At 45.2% G+C, this 23,541-nt stretch overlaps 2 protein-coding genes across 5 annotated transcripts in view; both read right to left on the bottom strand.

Moving 5' to 3' along the window:
* Positions 1 to 132: 132 nt before the first annotated feature.
* On the bottom strand, positions 133 to 6,662 carry LOC130127720 (zinc finger protein 135-like). Of its 3 annotated transcripts, XM_056297438.1 has the most exons (8): positions 6,525 to 6,648; positions 4,561 to 4,885; positions 4,255 to 4,457; positions 3,678 to 3,779; positions 3,317 to 3,412; positions 3,107 to 3,217; positions 2,869 to 2,992; positions 133 to 2,439 (listed from the first exon to the last, which is right to left on the bottom strand). In XM_056297438.1, the coding sequence occupies exons 2-8, from the start codon at positions 4,604 to 4,606 to the stop codon at positions 269 to 271; spliced, it is 2,853 nt and encodes a 950-aa protein (XP_056153413.1). In that variant the 5' UTR covers positions 4,607 to 4,885; positions 6,525 to 6,648; the 3' UTR covers positions 133 to 268. The 3 variants fall into 3 exon arrangements, with proteins under 3 accessions (XP_056153413.1, XP_056153415.1, XP_056153414.1); XM_056297440.1 differs by lacking the exon at positions 4,561 to 4,885 and having other exon boundaries at positions 6,525 to 6,662; XM_056297439.1 differs by lacking the exon at positions 6,525 to 6,648 and having other exon boundaries at positions 4,561 to 5,074.
* A 4,097-nt stretch (positions 6,663 to 10,759) lies between these two features.
* Positions 10,760 to 23,541, bottom strand: part of a1cf (apobec1 complementation factor) — a 44,319-nt gene continuing 31,537 nt past the window's right edge. For both annotated transcript variants that reach the window (XM_056296878.1, XM_056296879.1), the window contains exons 9-13: positions 22,964 to 23,108; positions 20,432 to 20,673; positions 19,767 to 19,903; positions 18,400 to 18,548; positions 10,760 to 13,339 (exon numbers count right to left, since the gene is read on the bottom strand). In XM_056296878.1, the coding sequence (XP_056152853.1) occupies positions 13,182 to 13,339; positions 18,400 to 18,548; positions 19,767 to 19,903; positions 20,432 to 20,673; positions 22,964 to 23,108 (831 nt within the window). In that variant the 3' untranslated portion in view covers positions 10,760 to 13,181. The remainder of the gene's footprint in view (positions 13,340 to 18,399; positions 18,549 to 19,766; positions 19,904 to 20,431; positions 20,674 to 22,963; positions 23,109 to 23,541) is intronic.

Raw genomic sequence — 23,541 nt, forward strand, 5'->3', positions numbered from 1 at the left:
TGTGTGCGTGCATGCCTGGGTAAATATGTAGGGTGCTTTGGAGAAAAGCGCTATATAAATGCAGTCCATTTATGTAGTCCATTCACAAGTTAACAAGATCTTGAATGAAACATAGGTGAATCAACAGTGAGTTTCTATTTATTAAATAAAAAATGTCAAAACATGATTTCATGTTGATCATTTTGCAGCACCAATTCAAACATTTTCCTCTAAGAATGTAGACCTACTGTACAATATTGTTCCCCAAAATTAGAAAAGACAGTGGCAACTATGAATGGACAAGCTTCCTGTGTCTTTTTAGGCCATGCAAGCTTGAAAAGCCTTTGTCACAGGTGGTACAAACATATGGTCTCTCCCCAGTATGGGTTCGCATGTGTAGGGTGAGAAAACACGACTGTACAAAGCCCTTGTTGCACAAGCTACACTTAAATGGTCTTTCCCCAGAGTGGTATCGTTTATGTACCTTCAGTTCTGAAGCTGATCTAAAACTCTTGCCACAGTCGCAGCATTTGAATGGCCTTTCTCCTGTGTGAATTAAAGTATGCCTCACCAGCGAGCCTTTCCCAGAGAACCCCTTTCCACAGTATTCACATGGGAATTGCAACCCCTTGTGATGAAAGTTCTCGTGTTTAAGAAAGCCCCTCTTGGAAGCAAAGGACTTCCCACACTGAGTACAAGGAAAACTTGTTGGGGGTTTGTCAGGTATGGGTTTGTCAGGATTATGTTCGCGTTCCACATGCCTCGTCAGTGTTATGCTGTGCCTAAATTTCTTCCCACATTCCCAGCAGAGGAAAGGATACTCTTTGGTGTGTTTTTTCTGATGCTCCAGCAGGTCAGAGTAGGACCGGAATCGTTTAGGGCAATGGGGGCACTGAAACGGTTGATGACCGGTATGTTTCCACTCGTGCCTAATGAATTGCTTCAAAGTGTTAAAAGTTGATGCACAGTGGGCGCAAATAAATGGTCCACTAGGCTTGTGCACATCAATATAGTGCTTGTAAAGTGCCTTAAAAACACGGAAATGGTCCTGACATAGGTTACACTGAAAAGGGGTGTGTGAAATTTTGTGCATCGCTAACGCTTCTGAGTCACGCACCAACTTCATGCATATCTCACAGTAGAGGGGGTTATGAGTATGTTTGTGGGATTCCAACGTTGATTTAAACTTGAATGCCTTTTCGCATTCATTGCATTTGAAACACTGCCTTACATTCTCAGCCTTCTGTGGATCAACCTGTTGCTCAGTGTAGCAAATATTCCTCAAGTGGTATCTAAAAGTCTGCTTGCACTTAAACTCTATGCCACAGTAAGGACAGTAGAAAGGACCCTTTGTTGTGTTTTTTTCGTGTTCAGAGCTTGCATGTCCAGATTCTTTGGCGGGTCCCCCATCTGCAGAGAGCAACTGGGTAGGGTCTTGTATGCTGCTCTCCGACAGCAAATCTTCAGACTCTACACGAGGAGTCCCAATAGATGCTTGTTCTTCCTTGACAACCGTGCTTGAATTTTTTCCCTCCACTTCCCTGCTACATTTCCATCTTGATAGATCTTTTAGACTTTGACTTGGGCATTTGTGTTTCTGCAAGTAACTTAAGCTCTTGTATTGTCTTTTACATTCCAGACAAGTATAGGGCCGGTGTGTTGAGTGCTGACTCATGTGTTGTTCCAACAACGTGGTACGACTCGCCATCTTACCATGTATTTTGTGTGTTGTCTGGTGGCTTTTGGTTGAACCTTGCCTACTGGGTACCTTGCTGCTACCATTACGTCCTCGTGCCTTGACAAATTTTCTCCTTTGTGACAGATATGTCTTCATCTTGAGACCCCGGTTTGGTCTCACTGGTCGTGATTGTAAAGGTAAGGGCATATCAAGTCTTTCCAGTAAAACAACACAGCCCATTTCCTGTTTTTGTCTCTGTCCTTCACTTTGAATATCAAAGGCTGCCTCTGTGCAAGAGTCTTTTGCTCTTTCACATCCTCCACTTGTCTTCTCCAAGTCTTCCTTGGCTCTAGTCACCAGCCCACCGAGCACTGTCACTGATCCATTCTCATCAATTACAATCATACCAGGCTCCCCTACAGTTTCTGCCTCTATGCTTGCAATGTATTCTGCTTCTTCAGTAGCACTCATAGTGACACCATGACCTTTTGCAAAAGAAGGCTCAGCATCTTCTACAAGTTCCATCACTGACTCAGTATCGTCCTCTACTTTCACATCATCATCAAGTCTTAACCACTGCTGGTCTTCCAGACTTTCCTCTGGGTTCACAGTTCCCCCTATGTCGAAGTCATTCTGTTTAGATTCACCCTCCATCTCTGTGCAGACTGTATACACATGGCTATCCTCTGTATCCAGTTCTATTTGCTCATTGACGATCACTACTCTTTCCACTGGAGGGAGGCACAAGGCTGATAAGATGCAGGTGTCATTAACATAAGAGTCTGAAATGAGAGGAGAGAAAATTGCATTCATGGCTAAAATGGCAAAAACTACAGATCCAAAGACACTGCAGTTAAATGTGATTACAACTGTCAGCCTGACAGATCCAACCACATTCTTGTGCTGCTACTTTAATAGGATACAGTATTAAAAGTTCCGTGTTATCAAATGTGTGCATATAAAAAGTGCTCCTGTAAAGTTTCTGTCCGAGTCAATATTGCAACCTCCAAGTATTGCGTAACAACGGAGGGTTTGAGTTTCATTCTCGGTGCCACCAGACTTATCACATTATCTATGGACATGATACTTAAGCCCTTTCAGCTCTAAGGGCAAACATATCAGACAGTAAAAAAAACAAATGTCCCACTTTTATACTATCTGTTCAGTTATTCCATTACACAAATAATTTATTCTAATCATGAAAAGCCCACCGTTGTCTCCCAACCAGTGTAAGTCCTTCTGATATTCAAGCAAGGTTTTAAGCTCCTGAGGATGGAATGTATTCTCCATGGATTCCTTGAGAACAGCTGAAGCATCATTGAGTAGGGCTGCCGTCTAAAAAAAAAGAGAGAACTACAGTATTGGAAGACTGTTTTGCAAATTTGGCTCAAAATTAATTATTACCCAAAGTTTAAAATTGGCAAATTCTAATGTTTGTCTTAACTTTACCTGTTGAAGGGTTTGGGCAGGAAGAACCTTTTCGAGTCTAGATAGAAAATGCCACATCAATTTATGTATTGCTTTATCATAACTGGGTCCAAATTCTTGTGGGAAAACATCCTGGGATATGGAGGAAAATGTATCTATTAAAATAAACGGAAACATTTACATATCAATTGTGTTTTAAAAAAAAAAGTACAATATGCAAACAACACTAACCCGGAAAAAGTTCTCTCTCTCCTCAGGGTTTCTCAGCAGAATGTGTACAAGACCCAGAAAATGGGAATCGGATATTTCTAGATCGGCATTCTCGGTCTGCAACAGAGCGTGATTCAAAATGAAAGTGGTCACTTAAGTGTTCTGTGATGCTAGAGTCTGTGTTCCAGTCCCTGTGCATTTAAGTTATATCTGTACTACTGGCAATAGCTTGGATGTAATCAAGACACTGACTGGAAATAACAGCAAGAAAAAAAGCAGACAGGAAGACGAGGATCTCCACTGTTAGTTACTGGTGTCAAAACAAAATATGTTATGCGATATCATGTGATTTATTTTGTTCATAAATTAGATTTAGACCCACCTCTACATCCCACAGCGATCTGAGGGTTTGCATCCTGTCTAAATGTGGCTGAACTGACAGCAGGTTAGCGGTTGCCTCAGAGCGGCACAACTCCAGGATCAGCTGCAATTAAGGGGCAACAATGACAATCAATCAGTCATCCTGTGAAAAGGAATCCCGATGTTGCTTCTTAACAGTGGACTGCTTTTATTCACCTGGATTGTACAGCAATGCAGAGCCCACCCACATGAACTGGTCCAATACTTAATTATCCTTGAGAACATTTGTTACTGTGGCATTTTGTCCTTCAGCTATTGTTTGGGTATTTGCACTCAATTAGCATCTACCATATATCTTTAGCACAGTGATCTTAACAAATAATGGATGCATTTTTGTGGTTTTCCTCTTATGTGTTGCATACAATGCTATGGCTGTTGACTACTGCACGTAATCATAACTGTACTGTATGGCCGCAAATATGTTGACAACCAATGTTGCCATACGGATGCATCTAGACACCTCCCATTTACAATAATCAACCATTACAATACTTTTGAAAAACAAGAGCTGCAACTCTTTTGCTTTGGCTCACCCTTACCCGCGCTCTGAGGCCAAAAATGAGTTCAGCTCTCTGTCGAGGTGTAAGAAGTTCGGGAATAATGTCAGTGACCAATGAAACAAACTCCTCGAGCAGCCCATAATCAGCCACAACTCTCTGCTTCACAGTCTGCCAGATGGCTGCAGAGACCAGCTGAAGTGGTGGGACCAGGAGACGCAGACAGGAGAGGGGAAGAGTTGGACCTGGATACAGAGACATTATCACGATGATGTTGAAAATGCACAAAGCAACATTTTTTTAATCAACAATAGCATTGGGGCGTTATCCCAGCTTTGGGCCACCTACCCCAGATAATGAGCAATTGTCTGGCTGTGCATCCAGAAAACACCATTTCATGGTCAAACTTTACGGTAACATTGGAGTGCTGACTTGACCCATTACTTGCAAATATTTCTTATCGTCACTGATCCAATACTGGCATGACGAGAATTCCGTCCATCCATCCATCATCCAAGCCGCTTATCCCAATCAGGGTCGCGGGATGCTGGAGCCTATCCCAGTAGTCATTGGGCGGCAGACGGGGAGAAACCCTGCACAGGCCGCCAGTCCATCCTAGGGCCACCCACACCTAGGGACAATTTAGTATGGCCGATTCACCTGACCTACATGTCTTAGCATGATGAGAAACATCAGAAAGGAGAAGAAAAAGTTGAAGTGTCTATAATCATTTGGCATCAAGTTGGGTTAGGCATGGCTTTAAAAGCGTTAACATCAATCACTATTTCCACAGAAGTAGGGCTGCACGATATTAGGAAAACATGCGATAACGTTTTTGAATATTGCAATGACGATATGACTAACGACCAATAAATAAATATTGAAGTTTACAGTTTTAATGTCTTTCTGCTTTAGGTTTGTTGCGAACACAGACCCCAGACAATGAACGGCCTATGCACACTGAATAAAAAAATGAAAGCATTATTTCCATTCCAGCAACATGGTTTTATTGAGAGAAAAAAAATGCACCTGGCTACAGCCGCTATATTGACAATGAACAAATACCACCAACTTCGATGCATGCCAATACAGTTTCTTCATCACTTTAACACAACATCCAGGCCTATTTAAAGCAGCTACAAGAAGTTTATATTATAAATGATTACGTAACAGTCTCCATTTAAAACTGATGTCTTACCAGTTTCGCAGAGTGAGTAACTAATGTTAGAATTTTATTTTTTACATTATATTTTGTTGTTACTGAGGCGGAATCAGCCAGGTGACACTACCGCCTTTTTCCAGAAGGGGGCACCAAAGTCAACACAAACTGCCATAGACCGCCACTTATCGCAGTTCAAGCGGTGTTTTGCGATACGATCTCGCTCGTGTTGATATCGCGATGAAGGTGCATATGCTGTGCAGCCCCAGCAGACAGCATATGGAGGAACTGAAATATGGATCACGTCCTTTGGTCTCATTCTTATTTTTAGTTTTGCTTTATCTGGGGGGTTATTTCTTTTGTAAAGCACTTCGTAACATTGTTAATAAAAGTGCTATTTATCTGTTATTTACGATGTTACAATCCCATTTAGCAGACGCCTTTATCCAAAGCGACGTGCCTCTGAGAGTTAACGCAACACAAGCAAGGATCTAGTCAGGAGACAACGCAAGCAAGTGCCAAAAAAACCCTAGGTTCGAGCCCGATAGGACATGCAGGTGTCAACAGGGCAGTGCACAAAGGCGATGCTTAGGGTGCATAGAAGCGTTAGTACAAAAGCACTTAACGCTTCTATGCACTAGTACTAACTAGTAAAAGCACAAAAAAAGTGTGCCAATAGTGGAAATATGCACTCAGGTGTCATGGGATTGTGCCAGTCAATAAAAATGTGTCACGACATATTTATTAACGTTTATTATTGTAGCGAATTCGGGGGACAGCGCAACCACAGGAGCTACCGCGGCCGGGACGCGAACCCGCATCGCCCGCACCGCAGGAGACATCGCTAACCGCTAGACTAAAGGGTCAGACCCGCGAGCCGGCGGCCAGCGTGTCTTCTTATCCACGCACGTTACCTTATTAATGTGCAATTACACGGCCTCACGGCTCACAATCTGAGTGCCTTTTAAGGGGAAATAACTGCGCGACGACGGTTAAACACATTTCCACCTTTAGTGGGACAAGTTGGCTGGTTACCCTGTCGCAAACATCGGGCCCGCGACACACGGTTAGGTTAGGGTCTACCGTCACAGCCTAGCCTAGCCTCCTAGCTCAACCGAACGCCCCTCTTCGGCAAGTCTGACGTCACGCTCACCATTTAACTCCGAGGTACCTTCGTCCATCGCAGGAGCCCAACGCAGTCAGTCGCCGCCCTGAACAGATATACTACATGGGTAGTCTGGGAGCCGACGGGACAGACGCTCCAGTAAATACTCCGCTGGCTGCGTAAAAGCACAGAAGTCATTTCCTGTATCTGTGTCACGTGGGTCCCGAGTCTAGTCACGCCAATGTGAGGCGTCTTCTTCTTCTTCTGCTTCGTCTTCTTCTTCTTACGTTTTTTTTAGGCGATCGGCAAACAATGACTTAGCGCATTACTGCCACCAGCTGGAACGGAGGTGGACCAAAACATATCCATCCAGCCATTATCCCAACCACTTTTCAACCAATCAATCAAGTTGCATTTTATATAGCGCTTCCTGCTCTCAGGGTGGCTGGGGCCTAGCCCAGCAGTCATTGGGTGGCAGGCGGGGAGACACCCTGGGCAGGCTGCCAGGCCATCACACACACGCACGCACGCACGCACACGCACACGCACACACACACACACACACACACACACACACACACACACACACCTAGGGACAATTTAGTCCGGCCGATTCACCTGACCTACATGTCTTTGGACTGTGGGAGGAAACTGGAGCCCCCGGAGGAAACCCACGCAGACACGGGGAGAACATGCAAACCCCACACAGAGGACAACCCGGGACGACCCCCAGGATTGGACTACCCTGGGGCTCGAACCCAGGACCTTCTTGCTGTGAGGCGATTGCACTAACCACTGTGCCACCGTGCCGGTAAAAAAAAAGTATATTTACTAAAAAAAACAAAAACAAAACTTGTGTCTTCTCAATCAAACTAATTATTTCAAAGGTTTGTGAGAGGAACTAAAAGCCTCTCTCAATAGCTGCTGCACACCTTCTCCAGAAACTCCTACAACACCCAGAAATGTCCTTGCTGCATCTACAATTATGTCAGTTCTATCAGACTCTCTTTCTGCTCCAGCAGGACAGTTAATTACCATTGCCCCAAAGACCAAAAACCTCATCTGGTCCTTACACAACAAAACTCGGCATGCTTTTTGACTTACTTGTCCTCCTTAGCTTCTTGTCTCACATAATTTTCATTGTTTCTCACTATACCAGCCCCCATCTGCCAGTGGATTAAAAACTTCCCGACAGACAGGAGGCACATCAAGCACCCAGACAATCAACACTGGTGTCCGCAAACACCATTGGCCTTGTCCAGGATGGTGACGAGTCTGCATACAGACGGGAGGTTGATCAGCTGGCCCTCTGGTGCGGCCATAACAACCTAGACCTAAACATGCTCAAAACAGCGGAGATGACAGTGGACTTCAGGAGGAGTCCCCCAACACTGCCTCCCCCCCACCATACTCAACGGCACGGGTGTCTACGGTGAAAATCTACAGATTTCTGGGTTCCACAATCTCCCAGGACCTAAGGTGGGTATCCAACATAGACACAGTCATCAAAAAGGCCCAGCAGAGGAGGTACTTTCTCTGCCAGCCTGCCTCAGGAACTGTTGATTCAGTTCTACACTGCAATAATCCAGTCTGTCCTCTGCACAGCCATCACTGTCTGGCTTGGATCGGCCACCAAACAGGACAGGGAGAGACTACAGCGGACAGTTAAGTCTGCAGAGAAAATCATTGGTGCCAACCTGCCCTCCATTCAGGACTTATACACCTCCAGACTCAGGAAATGGGCAGGCAACATAACTGCAGACCCCTCACACCCCTGGTCACAACCTATTCCAACTCCTCCCCTCTGGTGGGCGCTACAGAGCACTGTACCTCAAAACAACCAGATATAAAAACAGTTTCTTTCCACGGGCTGTCATTCAAGTGGACGCTTAACATGGTCAAATAAATCCAACCATGTTGTGTATACTGTACCGTACATTGTATGTATACTGGTACGCTCCGTCATGTCCATCTACCTCAGGCATGTATGTAAGTAAGCAGCAAACATCTATTTCAGCATCTCTCTGATATATTCTCTGCACCACTGCACTTTATCGCCTTATTTCGCCTGTATATAGTCAATCCTTGTTATATATGTGAAGATTGTTGTGTTGTCGTGTCGTTATTCTATGTTTAAGTACACTGAGGGAGCCATGAAACCGGAGCCAAATTCCATGTATGTGCATGTGTATGTACGTACATGGCCTATAAAAATGAGTCTGATATTAAAAGAGAGTATGACACAAATTATTAGTGTCTCTCAATCTGTCTTCCTCAAATGACACTCTATTCATACAAATGTAAGGTTGGTATTAGACTTATGAGATTACGGAGATCGAATTGAGGATTCTCAATTCTATCAATTCTAGAGGCAAGATTGAGATGGTCTGGACATGTGTGGAGGAGAGACGCTGTTGGGAGAAGGATGCTGAAGATGGAGCTGCCAAGCAAGAAGATTTCTTTTTGAATTTACTATAGGATATAGATCTGCCAGTGATTCTGAATGGAGTGTCCGTGGGTGTGGGAGTAGGAGGTTTAGGCGTAATAGTAGAAATAGGGAACTTAGTGTAATCTGATAGGGGTTTAGATGACAGGAAGGACCTGTGGGGGGGGGGGGGGGGAGCTGTCGTGGGAAACAGTATGGTGAGGTAGTACCGTAGAGGAAGGGGGGAGATCCGGGGTGTATGTGTGACACATAAACAGTCAGTCACATGGGAGGGACTACGCCGGTCTTTCAGTGAGGATATTCACAAAGCCACAGACACAACGCGGTAAGTGTACAGATGATTTACCGAACAAAACGTCAAGATAACAGAGGGAAAAAAACAAACTCGGGTTGCCCTGGAAGTACACAATACACTCCTGGCGCCACCCTCTTTTCCAATAAAACCAACCCCACCCAGAACAGGCAAATCACAAGCAGTGTAGAAAAAACACCACCAACGGTGCAACACTACAAAGGGCACAAAGCATAGGGCACAATAGGACAGAACAGTAACAGAAAGTAACATGCTGCGAAGGCAAAACATACAGGCCCTGACAGGAATTATGGGAACGTCCAACGGTGGTGTGGAGTCATGACCAAGAAAGCTATGAAGCAACAAAGTCCTGCAACCAGGTGGGAGGCCTGTGGGAGCAGCAGGACCAGCAGAGGATTCTACTGGAGGGGTAGAACTAAGAACCCCAGCGGGCAGAAAGGGCACTGGAGCAGGCTCGGCTCTGGTAGGGGGAGTGTCGGGGCCCTGGGGGGGGGGGGGGGCATCAGGATCCTTGTCAGACGTTTCACGGTGTCATCACAGAAGACCACGTCAGGTGCGTCACTCGCCGCTGGACCCTGTATGAAGTGCAACGGGATTAGGTGCCTATGAATTTCTGCGTGTCGCACCATGACCACTCAGCACTGATGACAAGGCATCTGTCTCGGGCTCTAGACTTATTTTGATCGCTATAGAGATATACAAGGTCACCAGGATGGATCGTGGAAGATAATTTAAGATGACAAGTGAGGGCTTTGGCTTTCATGCTATATGGATGATTGAGCCATTGTGCATGCTGCTGCTGCATAATGAGGTCCAGGTCGATGACAGGCAACTGATTGTTGCCTGTCATCTTCAAGATCAGTTATATCTAACAAAGACCATACATTTACCTGATTCCGATAAAAAAGTGTCCCATTATAATGACTGTTTAAGACCAGTCATTACCAATGCCCTTCATGTCTATAGTGATGTATATGAATACAATCTTTAAAATTATTCAATTGCTAGATGTAATTTTTTACAACTGCCTCTCTAATCGATGGATAAATTGTTCAAAATGTACAGTAATATTCATTTGTTCTGCTGTCATTAATTATGCTATATGAACCACAAACACATTCTATCTAAGGACTTACACAATCTAACACCCATTGACAAAGGAACCGTTATTCTTAATCTAAATTTTTGGTGTTGAAATTTTCATGCATTTCTGAATAAAAATAATTAAAAACGAGAGCAATAACTCCCAGCACATCAGTTTCTTTTTCCAAAATGCTTTTGCTTTTATTCATTTCATCGGGGCAATTATGGATCATGACACATCAGAATCATCTAAGCAGTTCCTTTTACAGTGCGGCCCACTACACCTCACACTTTTAACTTTTACATCCCACTTTAAGTTAAGAGTCCATTTAAAACCCATTTATGATTTAGTTTCATACAGCAGGTTGCTATTTCCTGGTAAATTATTGAAATACAGAGCATTTAACAATGCACAATAACTACTATACAAATAGTGTCTGGATATTTTTACTGGTATAAAAATAAGTTCTAAGTGCTACACACACTTTTAATACTGTCACTGCTTTGGCATGTTCATAGTTCATGTCTATAAGAATGTTTCATTCCATGTGCCCTGGTTTGTCATGTCTACAATAAAATCCACAGCACACCTGAGTCAAACTGAACTACCTACACTACTGTTCTGGGACCGATTGCTCATGTCAGCTCGTAATATTTCTCCGCAGCCGGTTTCAGCCTACTCACTTGGAACAACATAAAGGTAACTAAATAAAACAGCAGGAAAAAAAAGAAACCAACAGAACACGCCATATCTGGATTTAAATGCTGATATTGTATAGAAAGTTGAGATTACCTTAGACAGATTTTTATCCATCCCGGTTGTCTGCTAATCAATAAACAGTATGCAGGCCCGGACAGAACACACCAAAGTAAGTGAACAGATTTTCAATGAGAACGGACTCGGTCGTGGCCGTGCTATCCGGCCTTCAAGATTTTACAGCTGCCAAGACCTTCCACCGCACCTATTCTGTTTACTGAAAATTACACACAATGTCTCTCACATATTAAAACTCATCACGTCTTGACCCTGTCAGACCATTGGCAATTAATCACCAAATATCGCAAATGGTTGGAAAGGAAATAGGTCTGAATGGAGAAATCGACCACTTCTCACCAGCTGCTGAGGAGTTTAGCTGTCTTTTGGATAAACGAGACTTTTGTGGAAGACTGAGGATATGGACCTTACACAGTGGGGGCCATAATTAGACCAAAAACTGGCATTACGGTAACAGTTTACCTGAAAAGCATTGCAAGATATGTGTATCCTAATTTCATGCATTGGTCACAGATTGTAATCATGAGATAAGACACGACGTGTTATAAATTTGGCGTGACTGTTTCATCAAATTGTGGTGTATGCAGCTGTCAAAAAAAGCAGTCAACCCCTTGTTTTTTTTTGTTTTTTGTTTTTTTTGGGCTTCGTAATTTATCATATCCGTTCTGATAATGTGCTCAGTGTCCTTATAATAATGTGTTAACGCTACCCTGTATCCCCACATGAACCACACAGCATGCAAAGTGTCCAGTCAGGCAGGTGCAAGAAAACAAGCAGCAAGAAAACAGGCAGCCAGCTAATCAGTTAAACAACTGTCTCAACATGAAAACTCTGCAGAAGGGGAAGAAAAAAAACACTATCTGACTTCCATAAATACTGAAGCTACTAGAAAATATGAACTCCCAACACGACAATAACGGCTTGTGTTAAGCGACAACTTCCATCATAGCGTTACACGGTCCCTTAAAGAGCTCACGGTGTACTGGAAAACTTCAAATTCAAGACTTACATCAGCTTCTGCATGTTGAATGAGACTTAACGGTCTAGAAACAAAGCAAAATAACCGCAGACACAAGCTGAGCTTTTTGTTAATTTTCTAAAAGGCGTCCACCCGAACGAGAACATGTGCATTACAAATACAGAGAGGACGGGTCCCTTTAGGACGGGTCCCTTTAGTTCTGATAGCAACGACATGCCAACATCAGTCCATCTAAAGGCACGTGTGAGAGGCGTTGTAGTGCTGACGTTGCCACAGGGGACCGTGATCGTCTCACATCAGAACAAAGGGCAGCTGTCTGGATGCAGAGAACACTACGAGTGATGGGACAAGTGAATATAAAACCCACAAATCGGGTAGAAACAGACCAAAGACATCATTCAGACGAAGAGTCAAACACAGTATTAAAAATGCTCTGCGTCCGATGTGGCGCTGGATAAATAGACGGGACAATTCCCCTAACGAGTCCTTGGTGTGAAAGAACTTCAACAACAGGATCAGACAAATGTAGAAAAAAAAGTGTCACCGAAAAAAACAAAACAAGCTAAAGTTAAACAGCACATTTTTGAATATAGTAAACATATAGCTCAAGCTCCCTTTCGTCCCAAATGAAACGTTAAATGCGAAAGATAACCTCGATTTAAAGAACAAATGATCAATTGAAATATGATTAAAACTGATTTTCTGATTAAAAAAAAAAATCTACCCACATGGCAAATCATGACGTTTCTTCTTGCTACTGAATTATTTAAACAAATCACAGAGACCCTGTGAAAATCATCAGGAACGTATCTGAGCAAACCAGAAGTCATACATGAACAGGAAGCGAGGGAAAGAAAGGTGGAAAGGAAAAGAATAAAAACGGCACCGGTGGAAAAGAAAACTAAGAGTGATAAAACAAGAGGGATGCTGGAAAAGGAGGTAACAAAACAAATTTGAGAAAGACAGAGAGACAGACAGAGGGAGAGAATCCTCTTTTTCTGTCTTTTTTCCCCTTTTTTTTTTTTGGACAACAAACGGTCGGGATTCAGCCTTTGACCCAAATGGTGAAATGCTTAAGAAAAAATTCTTTGTTGCAGAAAACCGCTGTGCTAAAACACGCCATAGCCGTCGGCGTGGCGTGCTGCCATGGCAAAGGCGGGGTAACCCTCGTAGGTGGTGTAGGCCGTCAGGTCCTGGCCCAGAGACACAGCCTGCTTCAGCTGGGACGCCACTGCGGCTGTAGCTGATGGACTAGCCAAGGTGTAACCTGCAGAGGAAGAGCAACGGAGCAAACCTCAGACTATGCCCCCACAATAACAATAACGACAATGATAATTAGATGCCACCCTGCTGAAAAAACACCCCCATCAGAAACCATTAGAAGAATTGTGATAGTTTCCATTGGAGGAAACCATGGTTTAATGTTTCCATCAGAAACCATTAACTGATCCTGATGGTTTCCCTTAGAACACAACATCCTCTGATGGTTTACATTAGATAAGCAAATACAGGAAATTACATACCATCAAAAACCACTGCAATTGATATAGGTGTACTTTATTGTCCACAAGGGAAATTCAATTTGCTCAGGTCAGAACACAGACAAGAAAATGAGTGAAATAAATAAATAAATAACACCACAGTAAAAGCAAAAAAGATCCCCCCCCCCCATTCTCCCCAATTGCACTTCTGGCCAAATACCCCACTCTCCGAGCCATTCTGGTAGTTGCTCCACCCTCTCTGCTGAGCCGGGGAGGGCTACAGACTCCGTCCGATACATGTGGAGCTGCCAGCCGCTTCTTTTCACCTGACAGTGAGGAGTTTCACTAGGGGGATGTAACGCATGGGTGGATCACACTATTCCCCCCCAAGTTCCCCCTCCCCCCCGAACAGGCCCCTCGACTGACCAGAGGAGGTACTAGTGCAGCAACTAGGACACGTACCCACATCCGATTTCCCATCCGCAGACACGGCCAATTGTGTCTGCAGGGACGCCCGACCAAGCTGGAGGTAACACGGAGATTCGAACTGGCGATCCCCATGTCGGTAGGCAATAGAATAGACCGCCACACTACCTGGACACCCAGCAGAATTTTTTTTTAAAAGAAAAGCAATGCTTTTGTACTCATTCTGCGAATGTGTATGTGTGTGTATGTGTGTGCGCACACACATGGGAGGTGTTCGAACAACAAGTGTAGTTCTTCCATGCGGAGGGGGCAAAGGGCTCCCAGGGGGTTGTGTTTGTTAAGAGCCTAATGGCAGAGGGGATGAAACTGACCGTGCCCCTGTTTGTTTTGAATACAGGGGCAACATATCTCCTACCAGAGGGCAGGATCAGAAAGCAGATGCTGAGGTCATGAGTTGAGTTCCTCGCGATCTTACTTGCTGTCTTCACTGCCCTCTGGTCATAGAGCCGCTGGAGGGTTGAGCACTGCTCCCCTGCAGAACTTGGACCCCAAGGTGGTCCCCCTCCACAGCTTGGCCTTGTTAGTCTCTGAGAGCCCCTCATACCAAGCCAGAAAAGAAAAGATGAGGAGGCTCTCTAAACGGCAGATGTAAAAGCTAGGATGTAGAGCAGTGTTACTCTTTACGTGGCTCGTGAGACTTTGTTTTAGATCCACTGATAACAATAAGAACATAGCTATAACCTGCTTCTATAGGTTCCGTTTGTGTCCTGTTTTAGCACATTGAAATGAATTATCCAGCAGATGGCAGTATGCTGAAGATACGTCAAAGAACGTAGGCTACATAACAGCGTGGGATCATGGGTAGACTTATAGCCTATGTGTGTAGCTTTGTATTTGCGAAACATTTTTTTCATGTTGATAATGCTTATGTATAATTGCATATGTACATGCACACATAAGATGGGTTTCAATCCCAGCCTTACAAACTCACAAACAAGTATTACATATTTTAATAATGCAATGTAATTATTAATTGAGAATAAAAAGAGATGTAAGGATGGAAAGCATGGTACTATATTTTTTTAAACATACGCAAAGATGGTAAATATCTTGAGAGTGATGATAAAAAAACCATCCGAGTTATATCTGCAATCTCTGTGGCTCTTTGAGGAAAATTAGTGAGTACCACTGACGTAGAGCCTCAGCTGGCACTTTTTGAAGATGATTTGTGTGTTGTCGTTGAAGGTCAGCCCACTGATAGTCCCAAGGTACTTGTAACTGCTAGTCCTCTCCAGAAGCTCTCCTTTGGGTGTCAGCTGTGGGACAGGGTCATCCTTCCTCCGGAAGTCTATGAGGAACTCCTTTGTCTTCCTCATGTTTATCCAGAGAAAGTGCTCCTTGCACCACTGGTACAGCTTTTCTGCCTCCTCTTCAAAGTGGGCAGGGCTGTTGGGGATTTCGACCAATGCCGTGTCATCTGCAGACTTCATGGCCATGCTCACGCTATCTGAGCCCATCAGGTTGTTGGTGTATAGTAAGAATGGGAATGGTAAAATCACTTTCCCCTGGGGGGCACCAGTAGATGGGAGAATGACAGGAGAGGTGGAGCTGTTGACCCTGACAAACTGCTCCCTTTTGAGGAGGAAGTCCAGTATCCAGAGGATCATGTGGGGATCCACCTGGAGCTCTTGCAGTTTGGCGCAGAGGATTTGAGGCTGCATACAGGTGAATGCTGAGGAGAAATCCACAAACAGGATCCTGGAATATGTGCATGGCTTGTCTTAGTGACTGCAGGTGGTATGCAATACAGTTATTGCCACATCCTTCACTAAGTGATTTTGTCTGTAGGCAAACTGCTGTGGATTAAGGGTGGGGCTTACTTGTGAGAGGAGGCAGGGTAGCACTTTACTAAGACTGATGTGAGAGCCACAGGCTGGTAGTCATTCAGCTCTGCGGGGTGGTTGTTCTTGGGGATAGGCCTTATCTCGGAATGCTTCCACAGTGTAGGTATGGTGTTCTCCCGGGCAGAGCGGTTAAAGAGATGACAGAGAATGCTGACTAGCTCATCTGAACATTCCTTCACCATTCTCCCTTTAATGAGATCAGGCCCTGGGGCCTTGAATGGATAGAGCCTCCTCAAGCCCCACCTAACCTCCTTCTCTGTGAGGGCGATTGGCTAACCCCACCCCTCCGTGATCTCGCGCTGGAGTTCATCCCTCAGCCTCTCTGTTTCACTGAAGTCCTGAGTGTCAAACTGACAAAAGAAGGAGTTGAGGTTAGTGACAAATGCTGCCTCCTCTCCTTCCCTCCTTTCTGTGGTTCTCTTGGCTGATGCTTTCTCTGTGAAGATAGAGAGGCCTTGTCGGGCCTGCTTTAGATTGCCACTTTGAAACATGACCTCCACCCGTTCCTTGAAACATCCATTGGCCTGGGCTATCTCCCTCTTTAATACTATTTGCACGGCTCTCCCCTCTGCTCTGTGCCCAGAAGCAAAGGCTCTACGCTTAGCCTGAGCTGCTCTTTTCAGGTGAGATGTGTGCCATGGCTTGTTGTTTGGGTAGCACTTAACAGTCTTTGTGGGTATTAGCGTACTCTCAAAATATTGGATGTATGAAGTCACCGCTGTGACAGACTGTTTGAGGGAGTGGTCCTGGGTGAAAATCTGCTAGTCTGTGCAGGTGAGACAGCCCTTCAAGCTCTGGGTTGCTTCCCGGGACCACACTTCAACTGTTCTCTGTATAATGCTCTCTTCCTTCAGCTTTTGTCTGTATGTGGTCAGCAGCTGAATAGCAAAATGGTCTGAGGGTGGTTTCCGTGGGGATCTGTAGGCCTCATTAATGTTGTCATAACACAAGTCCAGCTGCTTCTCCCCTCTTGTGTTACATGAAACATACGTACTGCTCATATGTGGGCAGCACAAATCCAATTGGCAGGTTTTGAAATCCCCCAGGATGCTCATGGGTGTGTCAGGGGAGGCAATTTCTAGTTTTTCAATATAATGATAGACTGTCTGAGAAGCCCTAGTTGTATAAGCTGATGGTGGAATGTAAACAGCTGTCACGATCACCTGCCCAAATTCTCTGGGTCGATAAAATGGGTGCAGGGAAACAGACAAAAGTTCCAGCTCATCCATGCATATTTTGTCTCTGACATGCACGGAAGAGCACCAGCGTTCTTCAATTCCCATTAGCAAATTTTAAACCTCCAAAATATTGTAACAGTTTTTGTGTGTTTTTCCGCAGGGCAAATTCACCCATGGTGCAGTGAGTCAGTGGGTTCCTAAAGCACGTTGTAGGCCAACAGAGTGGCTCTGCCATGTTGTTGATTTGCAGGACAAAGTTAGCCAGAAGTGGCGAATGGTTCACATGTGCAAAAATCCCCATTATGGTTTCTGATTCGAAAACAAAAACTAAACTATCCTAAGCCTAAAAATGTCGGGGGGATTTTTAAAAAATGTCAAATGTGTATATAATGTAATAAAGACACAAAAAAGACGGAGGACGGTAGCTAGCAAGTTAATTTGACTCATTTCTTTAACGTAGTTAGTGGACTTGATTCCTTCAGAAGATGTAACCAAAAAAAATCCTTGCATATTAGCTGTTGGCAGCATGGTGGCGCAGTGGTTAGTGTGGTCGCCTCACGGCAAGAAGGTCCTGGGTTCGAACCCCAGGGTAGTCCAACCTTGGGGGTCATCCTGGGTCATCCTCTGTGTGGAGTTTGCATGTTCGCCCAGTGTCTGCGTGGGTTTCCTCCAGGTGCTCCGGTTTCCTCCCACAGTCCAAAGACATGTAGGTCAGGTGAATCGGCCATGCTCGGTTACCCCTAGATATGAATGCGTGCGTGTGTGCGTGTGTATGTGTGTGTGTCGGCCCTGTGTGATGGCTTGGCCTGTCCAGGGTGTTTCCCTGCCTGCCGCCCAATGACTGCTGGGATAGGCTCCAGCATCCCTGAGAGCAGGACAAGGGGTTTGGATAATGGATGGATATTAGCTGCTTGCAGGTGCATTGACTGTGTTTATGTTTGATTCTGCTTCATTTATCTCCAGCATAGCCAGTTTACTTGTGGAAGAAGATAACATGGGGGAATTGAACGGATGGTTTCTTGTATGAGTCATGACACATTTCTGAATTTAATAATTATTAGTGAATACAATAAGTAAAACTAATTTCAATCAAAAAAAAAACTTTTCTGTATCTGAGAGAAGCCAGCTGTGTGTTAGCATAGTGTGCATATTGTCGTTGCCGTTGGTTATGAAGCAACACACACAGTGAGGTTGTAACGGACGGTGTTTAGTGATTTACTGTTGTTGTTAGTTCAGCTTTCTCAGCAGAGCAAAATGAATCAAGAGCAGGCTCCTAAATCCCCAAGAAGTGTGAGTTTACTAAGAGTTAGTTGGATTTGGGTACGGACCTTCACATACCTGGGAAGGTGACTGAAGCCACAGTGGCGGCTGGCGTAGCGTCGGTGGCGCCCTCTGTCTGCAAGCCTAGGGTCTGCAGGGTATGCTCGGCAGCATGCACCTTAGCTTCGTCTACAGTAGCACAGAGTTTAGCTGGGGTGAAGGGATGGCTAGAGAAAGGAAAAAAGAAACAGTTCATCATTTATCAGGATATAAAAAGTGATAACGTTTTTAAGAGTTTTATGTCTTTAAATTTCTGCCTACTTGTGTGAACCTGATCCTACTGTGTAGAGCGAGTGGGAGGGACTGGATGTGAAGATGGATAAAAGGGGGTAGGGGTAGGGCAGGGGGGTGAAGAAGTAAGCAGTATTTAGAATGAAAAAATCTTCCTTATGGGCAAGATAGCATATGAGTTGAGCGTCACTACACCGTTAAACAGCACAAATGGTTGAAAAGGCCGAAAAAGGCTGAAAACTTAGAGGTAAAACACAAGTCCTACGTAACCGGGGTGGTACCTCATAAGAGAAAACTAAATAGTTTATCTAGGTGAAGTTGACTGACGCTTTCTCTGACAAATTCTCATCCTAGATGCACGAACGCAAGTGGACACATGGACAACGCGACCACCGTCGTCTACTGAGCCCAGTCTACCACTGAACATGGACATAGAAACCCTTTTCCATGGAAATTATCTACCACCTCACACGTAGTCGCTGTTACAGGAAAGCCTTCCTCATCTACTTTTCCCGATCATTTTGTTTCCCTGCCAGTTGTGGGATTCGAACCACTTACCCTTCCATCACAAGAATAAGTCTTTCAGCTAATACCCCCCCCCTTTTCTCCCCAGTTGTATCGGGCAGATTACCCCACTCTTCCGAGCTGTCCGGGTCGCTGCTTCACCCCCTCTGCTGATCCGGGCAAAGCTGCAGACTACCACATGCCTCCTCCGATACATGTGGAGTCACCAGCCGTGTCTTTTCATCTGACAGTGAGGAGTTTCGCCAGGGGGACGTAGCGCGTGGGAGGATCACGCTATTCCCCCCCAGAACACACACCCCAACTGACCAGAGAGGGCGCTAGTGCAGCGACCAGGACACATACCCACATCCAGCTTCCCACCCGCAGACATGGCCAATTGTGTCTGTAGGGACGCCCGACGAAGTCGGAGGTAACACGGGGATTTCGACCGGCAATCCCCATGTTGATAGGCAACGGAATAGACCGCCACACCACCCAGATGCCCTCTCAGCTAATAGTCTGTAATTTAATGGTACACTGATAATAAACTTTATTTATATCCCACCTTTCTACAGAAGGACTTAGACCCAAGGAGGATGTTTGTCATTAAATGAGACAACTAATACAGGGTGACTTGGATGTTGACATACACGTTAGGGTACTGTGTTGCGAGAGCAGGTATCGTGACTTTATAGAGAAAGAGCTGTCTCTGGTCTGGACCGATAGCTGAGTGGAGCTGGTAGACTGGCTGGCCCCAGTTATTCTTCTGACACACTTCCTCCAGGATCTGGATGGAGAGATGGGGGTGGGGGTGAATAGAGAATATAGGTATAGAGAACAGAGAAGACAGGTGGACAGATAAGTCAATCGATGACTGAGTGAGCGATTGAATGAGTCAGTGAGTAAATGGATGGATGGTTGGTTGGATGGATGGATGGATGGAGAGGGTACACAGGCACACATCTCCAGAGCTGATAAAGGAAAAGAAGGCTGGCTAGATGGGTAGAACAGTGGAGAATAGTGGGAATTTTAAAGGGCAGTTGGTTACAGCTATTCTTCTGTTTTTTTTTTCCAATGACTGACTCAAGAGATGAATGACAGAAGGAAGGAGCGAAAGAATGAATGAATACTGATTTCTGTTGACTTAATTGCCATAGCAACAGAGAGCCTGCATTTAGGGGAAAAAAAATTAAAATAATCTCAGACTTTCACTTATTTGCATCTGTTCTTTGTTGCCCCTCGTTCGATTCCTGTCAACTTAGCCCCTACTGTAGTGGACAGTAACAGGAATCCTGGTGGGAGAGCCCCAACTCACCTGTGGCGCGTGTTTGATTCCCGGCAGTTTGAGGGCCATGGCAGCAGGGTTCATGGGGGTCAGCTCCATGCCGGGCAGCAGGTCGTACAGCTTCTCCTCCGGACGTTTCTCTGGCTTCAGGCCGTAGGTTGCGCCGCTCGCGCCGCGCCCTATGGCTCCGCTCCCAGTGGCGTAGGTGAGGTAGCCCCTCCCCCCCAGCCCCCGCACCCCCGCAGCCCCTACAGGTACAGTCATGTAAATTTCTACAGGAAACCGAAAAGGCATTAAAATCAATCAAATCACCAGAAATCATCCTCCAGGAGCAAGAATCAGACAAATTGAAAAAAAAAAAATCAAAGCCAGTGAACGGATGGCCGTAGAAGAAGTCCCCGTATCGATTTTGCATTAGTGGTAAATTGAAGGCCCTGATAGTAGTCAGCGACCCCCCCCCCCCATTTTCTCCCCAATAGTACTCGTCCAATTAGCCCACTCTTCCAAGCAGTCCTGGCTGCTGTTCCACCCCCTCTGCTGAGCCGGGGAGGGCTGCAGACTACCACATGCCCCCTCTGATACATGTGGAGTCGCCAGCCGTTTCTTTTCACCTGACAGTGAGGAGTTTCGCCAGGGGGATGTATCGCATGGGAGGATCACGCTATTCCCCCCAGTTCCCCCTCCCCCTGAACAGGCGCCCTGACCAACCAGAGGCGCTAGTGCAGCGACCAGGGCACATACCCACATCCGGCTTCCCCCCTGCAGACACGGCCAATGGTGTCTGTAGGGATGCCTGACCAAGCCGGAGGTAACACAGGGATTCGAACCAGCGATTCCCATGTTGGTAGGCAACAGAATAAACTGCTACTTTACCTGGATGCCATAACATAGTCAGCGATCCTGTTTGTACACTGCATTACTACTCCAGCAGCCTGGTCTTTCTCTACTACAATAAGGTACAATGTAATTGGCGCAGTGTAATTTAAAATTTGTGTCTAAAATCATCATTTGGCACTTTGTTCTTCACACCCTCTTAAGTCTAAAATATGGAAGACAATTGGATCTTCAACGTCCTTTCTTTCCAACACAGAAGCTGTCCATGCAGCTTGATATGTATGCGTAAGCCAGCACAGTTAATCTTACTTTGTCTCTTCTGAAAGGAATACTTTCAAGGCTATTTTCGCATCAGGCTCATTAACTCATTCATTTCATGTGGCTAATAACTTATTCATTTGATCTGAAGACTCTTCACAGCAGTGGCTATTTCCTGACGTTTCTCTGGCCATGTTTCGTCCTTAAGATTCAGTTGACATGATTTCATTTCATTCAATTTTGATTCGATTGACTCCAAGGCAGACTTGGCTTTTGATTCGGATTCATACCTTTTCTGATTAATAAGTAACACCAATATCTGAGTGTAATACAAAGAAATCCATTGCTTCATTGTTTCATTTTCAGTTTGTTGTGATTTCATTCTTTTCATTAAAAGCATAATGTGCAGGCATTGTGAGCAGATAGTAAATGAACAAACAATCTGGTCAATTTAATTTAAGATTTTTTTTCAGGCAGTATACATTTTAAACACATCACTGTTGCTCGTGTGAAAACCATTTAACTCCAGTTTTGTTTTGTTTTTTTCCTTTTAAATTCATATTAATCTTTACATATTTTTTATGCCATATTCCATGACCCAGCTGCCTTAAGACGAATTCAAAACCCAATGAATGGTCTTCAAAGAATGTATGAATGAACACAAGGCATTTTTAATTTCATTTCATTTTTTTGGGGGGGGGGGGTGCCCCTCTTTTTCTCCCCAGTTGTATCCAGCCAATTACCCCACTCTTCTGAGCCATCCCGGTCACTGCTCCACCCCCTCTGACGATCCAGGGAGGGCTGCAGACTACAACATGCCTCCTCTGACACGTGGAGTTGCCAGTCGCTTCGTTTCACCTGACAGTGAGGAGTTTCACCAGGGGTACGTAGCACATGGGAGGATCACGCTATCCCCCCCAGTTCCCCCCTCCCCCATGAACAGGCGCTCCGACTGGCCAGAGGAGGTGCCAGTGTAGCGACCAGGACACACACTCACATCTGGTTTCCCACCCACAGACACGGCCAATTGCATCTGTAGAGACGCCCGACCAAGCCGGAGGGAACACAGCATTTTTCATTTCTAAATACAGACAATTTGGTATTTTGGAGATTTTTGGTTTCCCATCAGCAACAGCAATTTGCCAACAGTCACACTAACATAAAGCAACAGAGTCTGCCGGTGGACTGAGGACGCCTCCAACCCCTCCCCATATCCTCCAACATGTCTCCTGAAGGTTAGGTTAGAGATTAGGTTAGGTTAGGGTGCTAGGGGTAGGGTTAGGCATAGAAACAACAGAGTATAGATGATTGCCACCTACTGGTGGTGAGTATGAAGGTTTGGGAGGCAGTGGGAGGGGTTGGAGGAGGCGGGAAGGAGTTGGAGGTGTCCTCAGCCCACCTCCAGACCCATCTCACATAAAGAGGACATGATTGTGGCATCATAAATATCAAATCAGGTTTTCCATTTACCTCTGACAGAGGGCGCTCTGATCAGACCCCTGCCTCCGATGTGGGCCTTGGTCCCCGGGAAGCGGAACTGACTGGGTATGGCCGTGTACGGCTGGGGAGCGTAAAACACCGGTGCACCCAGGTACGCTGCTGAGGGGTCGTAGAACTGGAGAGGGCAAGAGAGAAGAGAACAAGGGGGGAGACAAAGGGGAAAGGGGGAAGAGAAAGGATCGAGGAGGAAAAAAGGGTGAAAGGAAGGGGGAAGAAATGGGAGGAGAGAAATTGAGATAGAATGAAAGCAAGGTTTGTTGGCCAATAGAAAATAGACTCAGAAGCAGAGAAACACCATGTCAAGTAAGACAGATCACACATCGACTTTCTCTTAATCCACTTGCAAATGGTTCAGCTCAAACTGTTTTGCAGCTCACACAGAAAAAATTGAGACTTTAATTCTCAGAGTTTATTGTGGCTCTTTATTCGTAGTTAAACATAGCCTTGTCATCGACCAAGTCCAGACCAAGTCTTTAGGGAGGCGAGCCTGAGTCAAGTCCATGAACAAAGCTTATCAAGTCCGAGTCAAGCCTGTGACTTTAAGGCGG

This window comes from Lampris incognitus, chromosome 17 (genome assembly GCF_029633865.1).
Source record: "Lampris incognitus isolate fLamInc1 chromosome 17, fLamInc1.hap2, whole genome shotgun sequence".
In the NCBI taxonomy this organism is placed as follows: Eukaryota; Metazoa; Chordata; class Actinopteri; order Lampriformes; family Lampridae; genus Lampris; species Lampris incognitus.

Coding starts and splice junctions, on each gene's coding strand:
- LOC130127720 (XM_056297438.1), bottom strand. CDS start 4,606: ATGGTGTTTTCTGGATGCACAGCCAGACAATTGCTCATTATCTGGG. Junction 4,458..4,560: donor ACAATTGCTCATTATCTGGG/GTAGGTGGCCCA, acceptor CTCTGTATCCAG/GTCCAACTCTTCCCCTCTCC. Junction 2,993..3,106: donor CTGCCCAAACCCTTCAACAG/GTAAAGTTAAGA, acceptor CTTTTTTTTTAG/ACGGCAGCCCTACTCAATGA.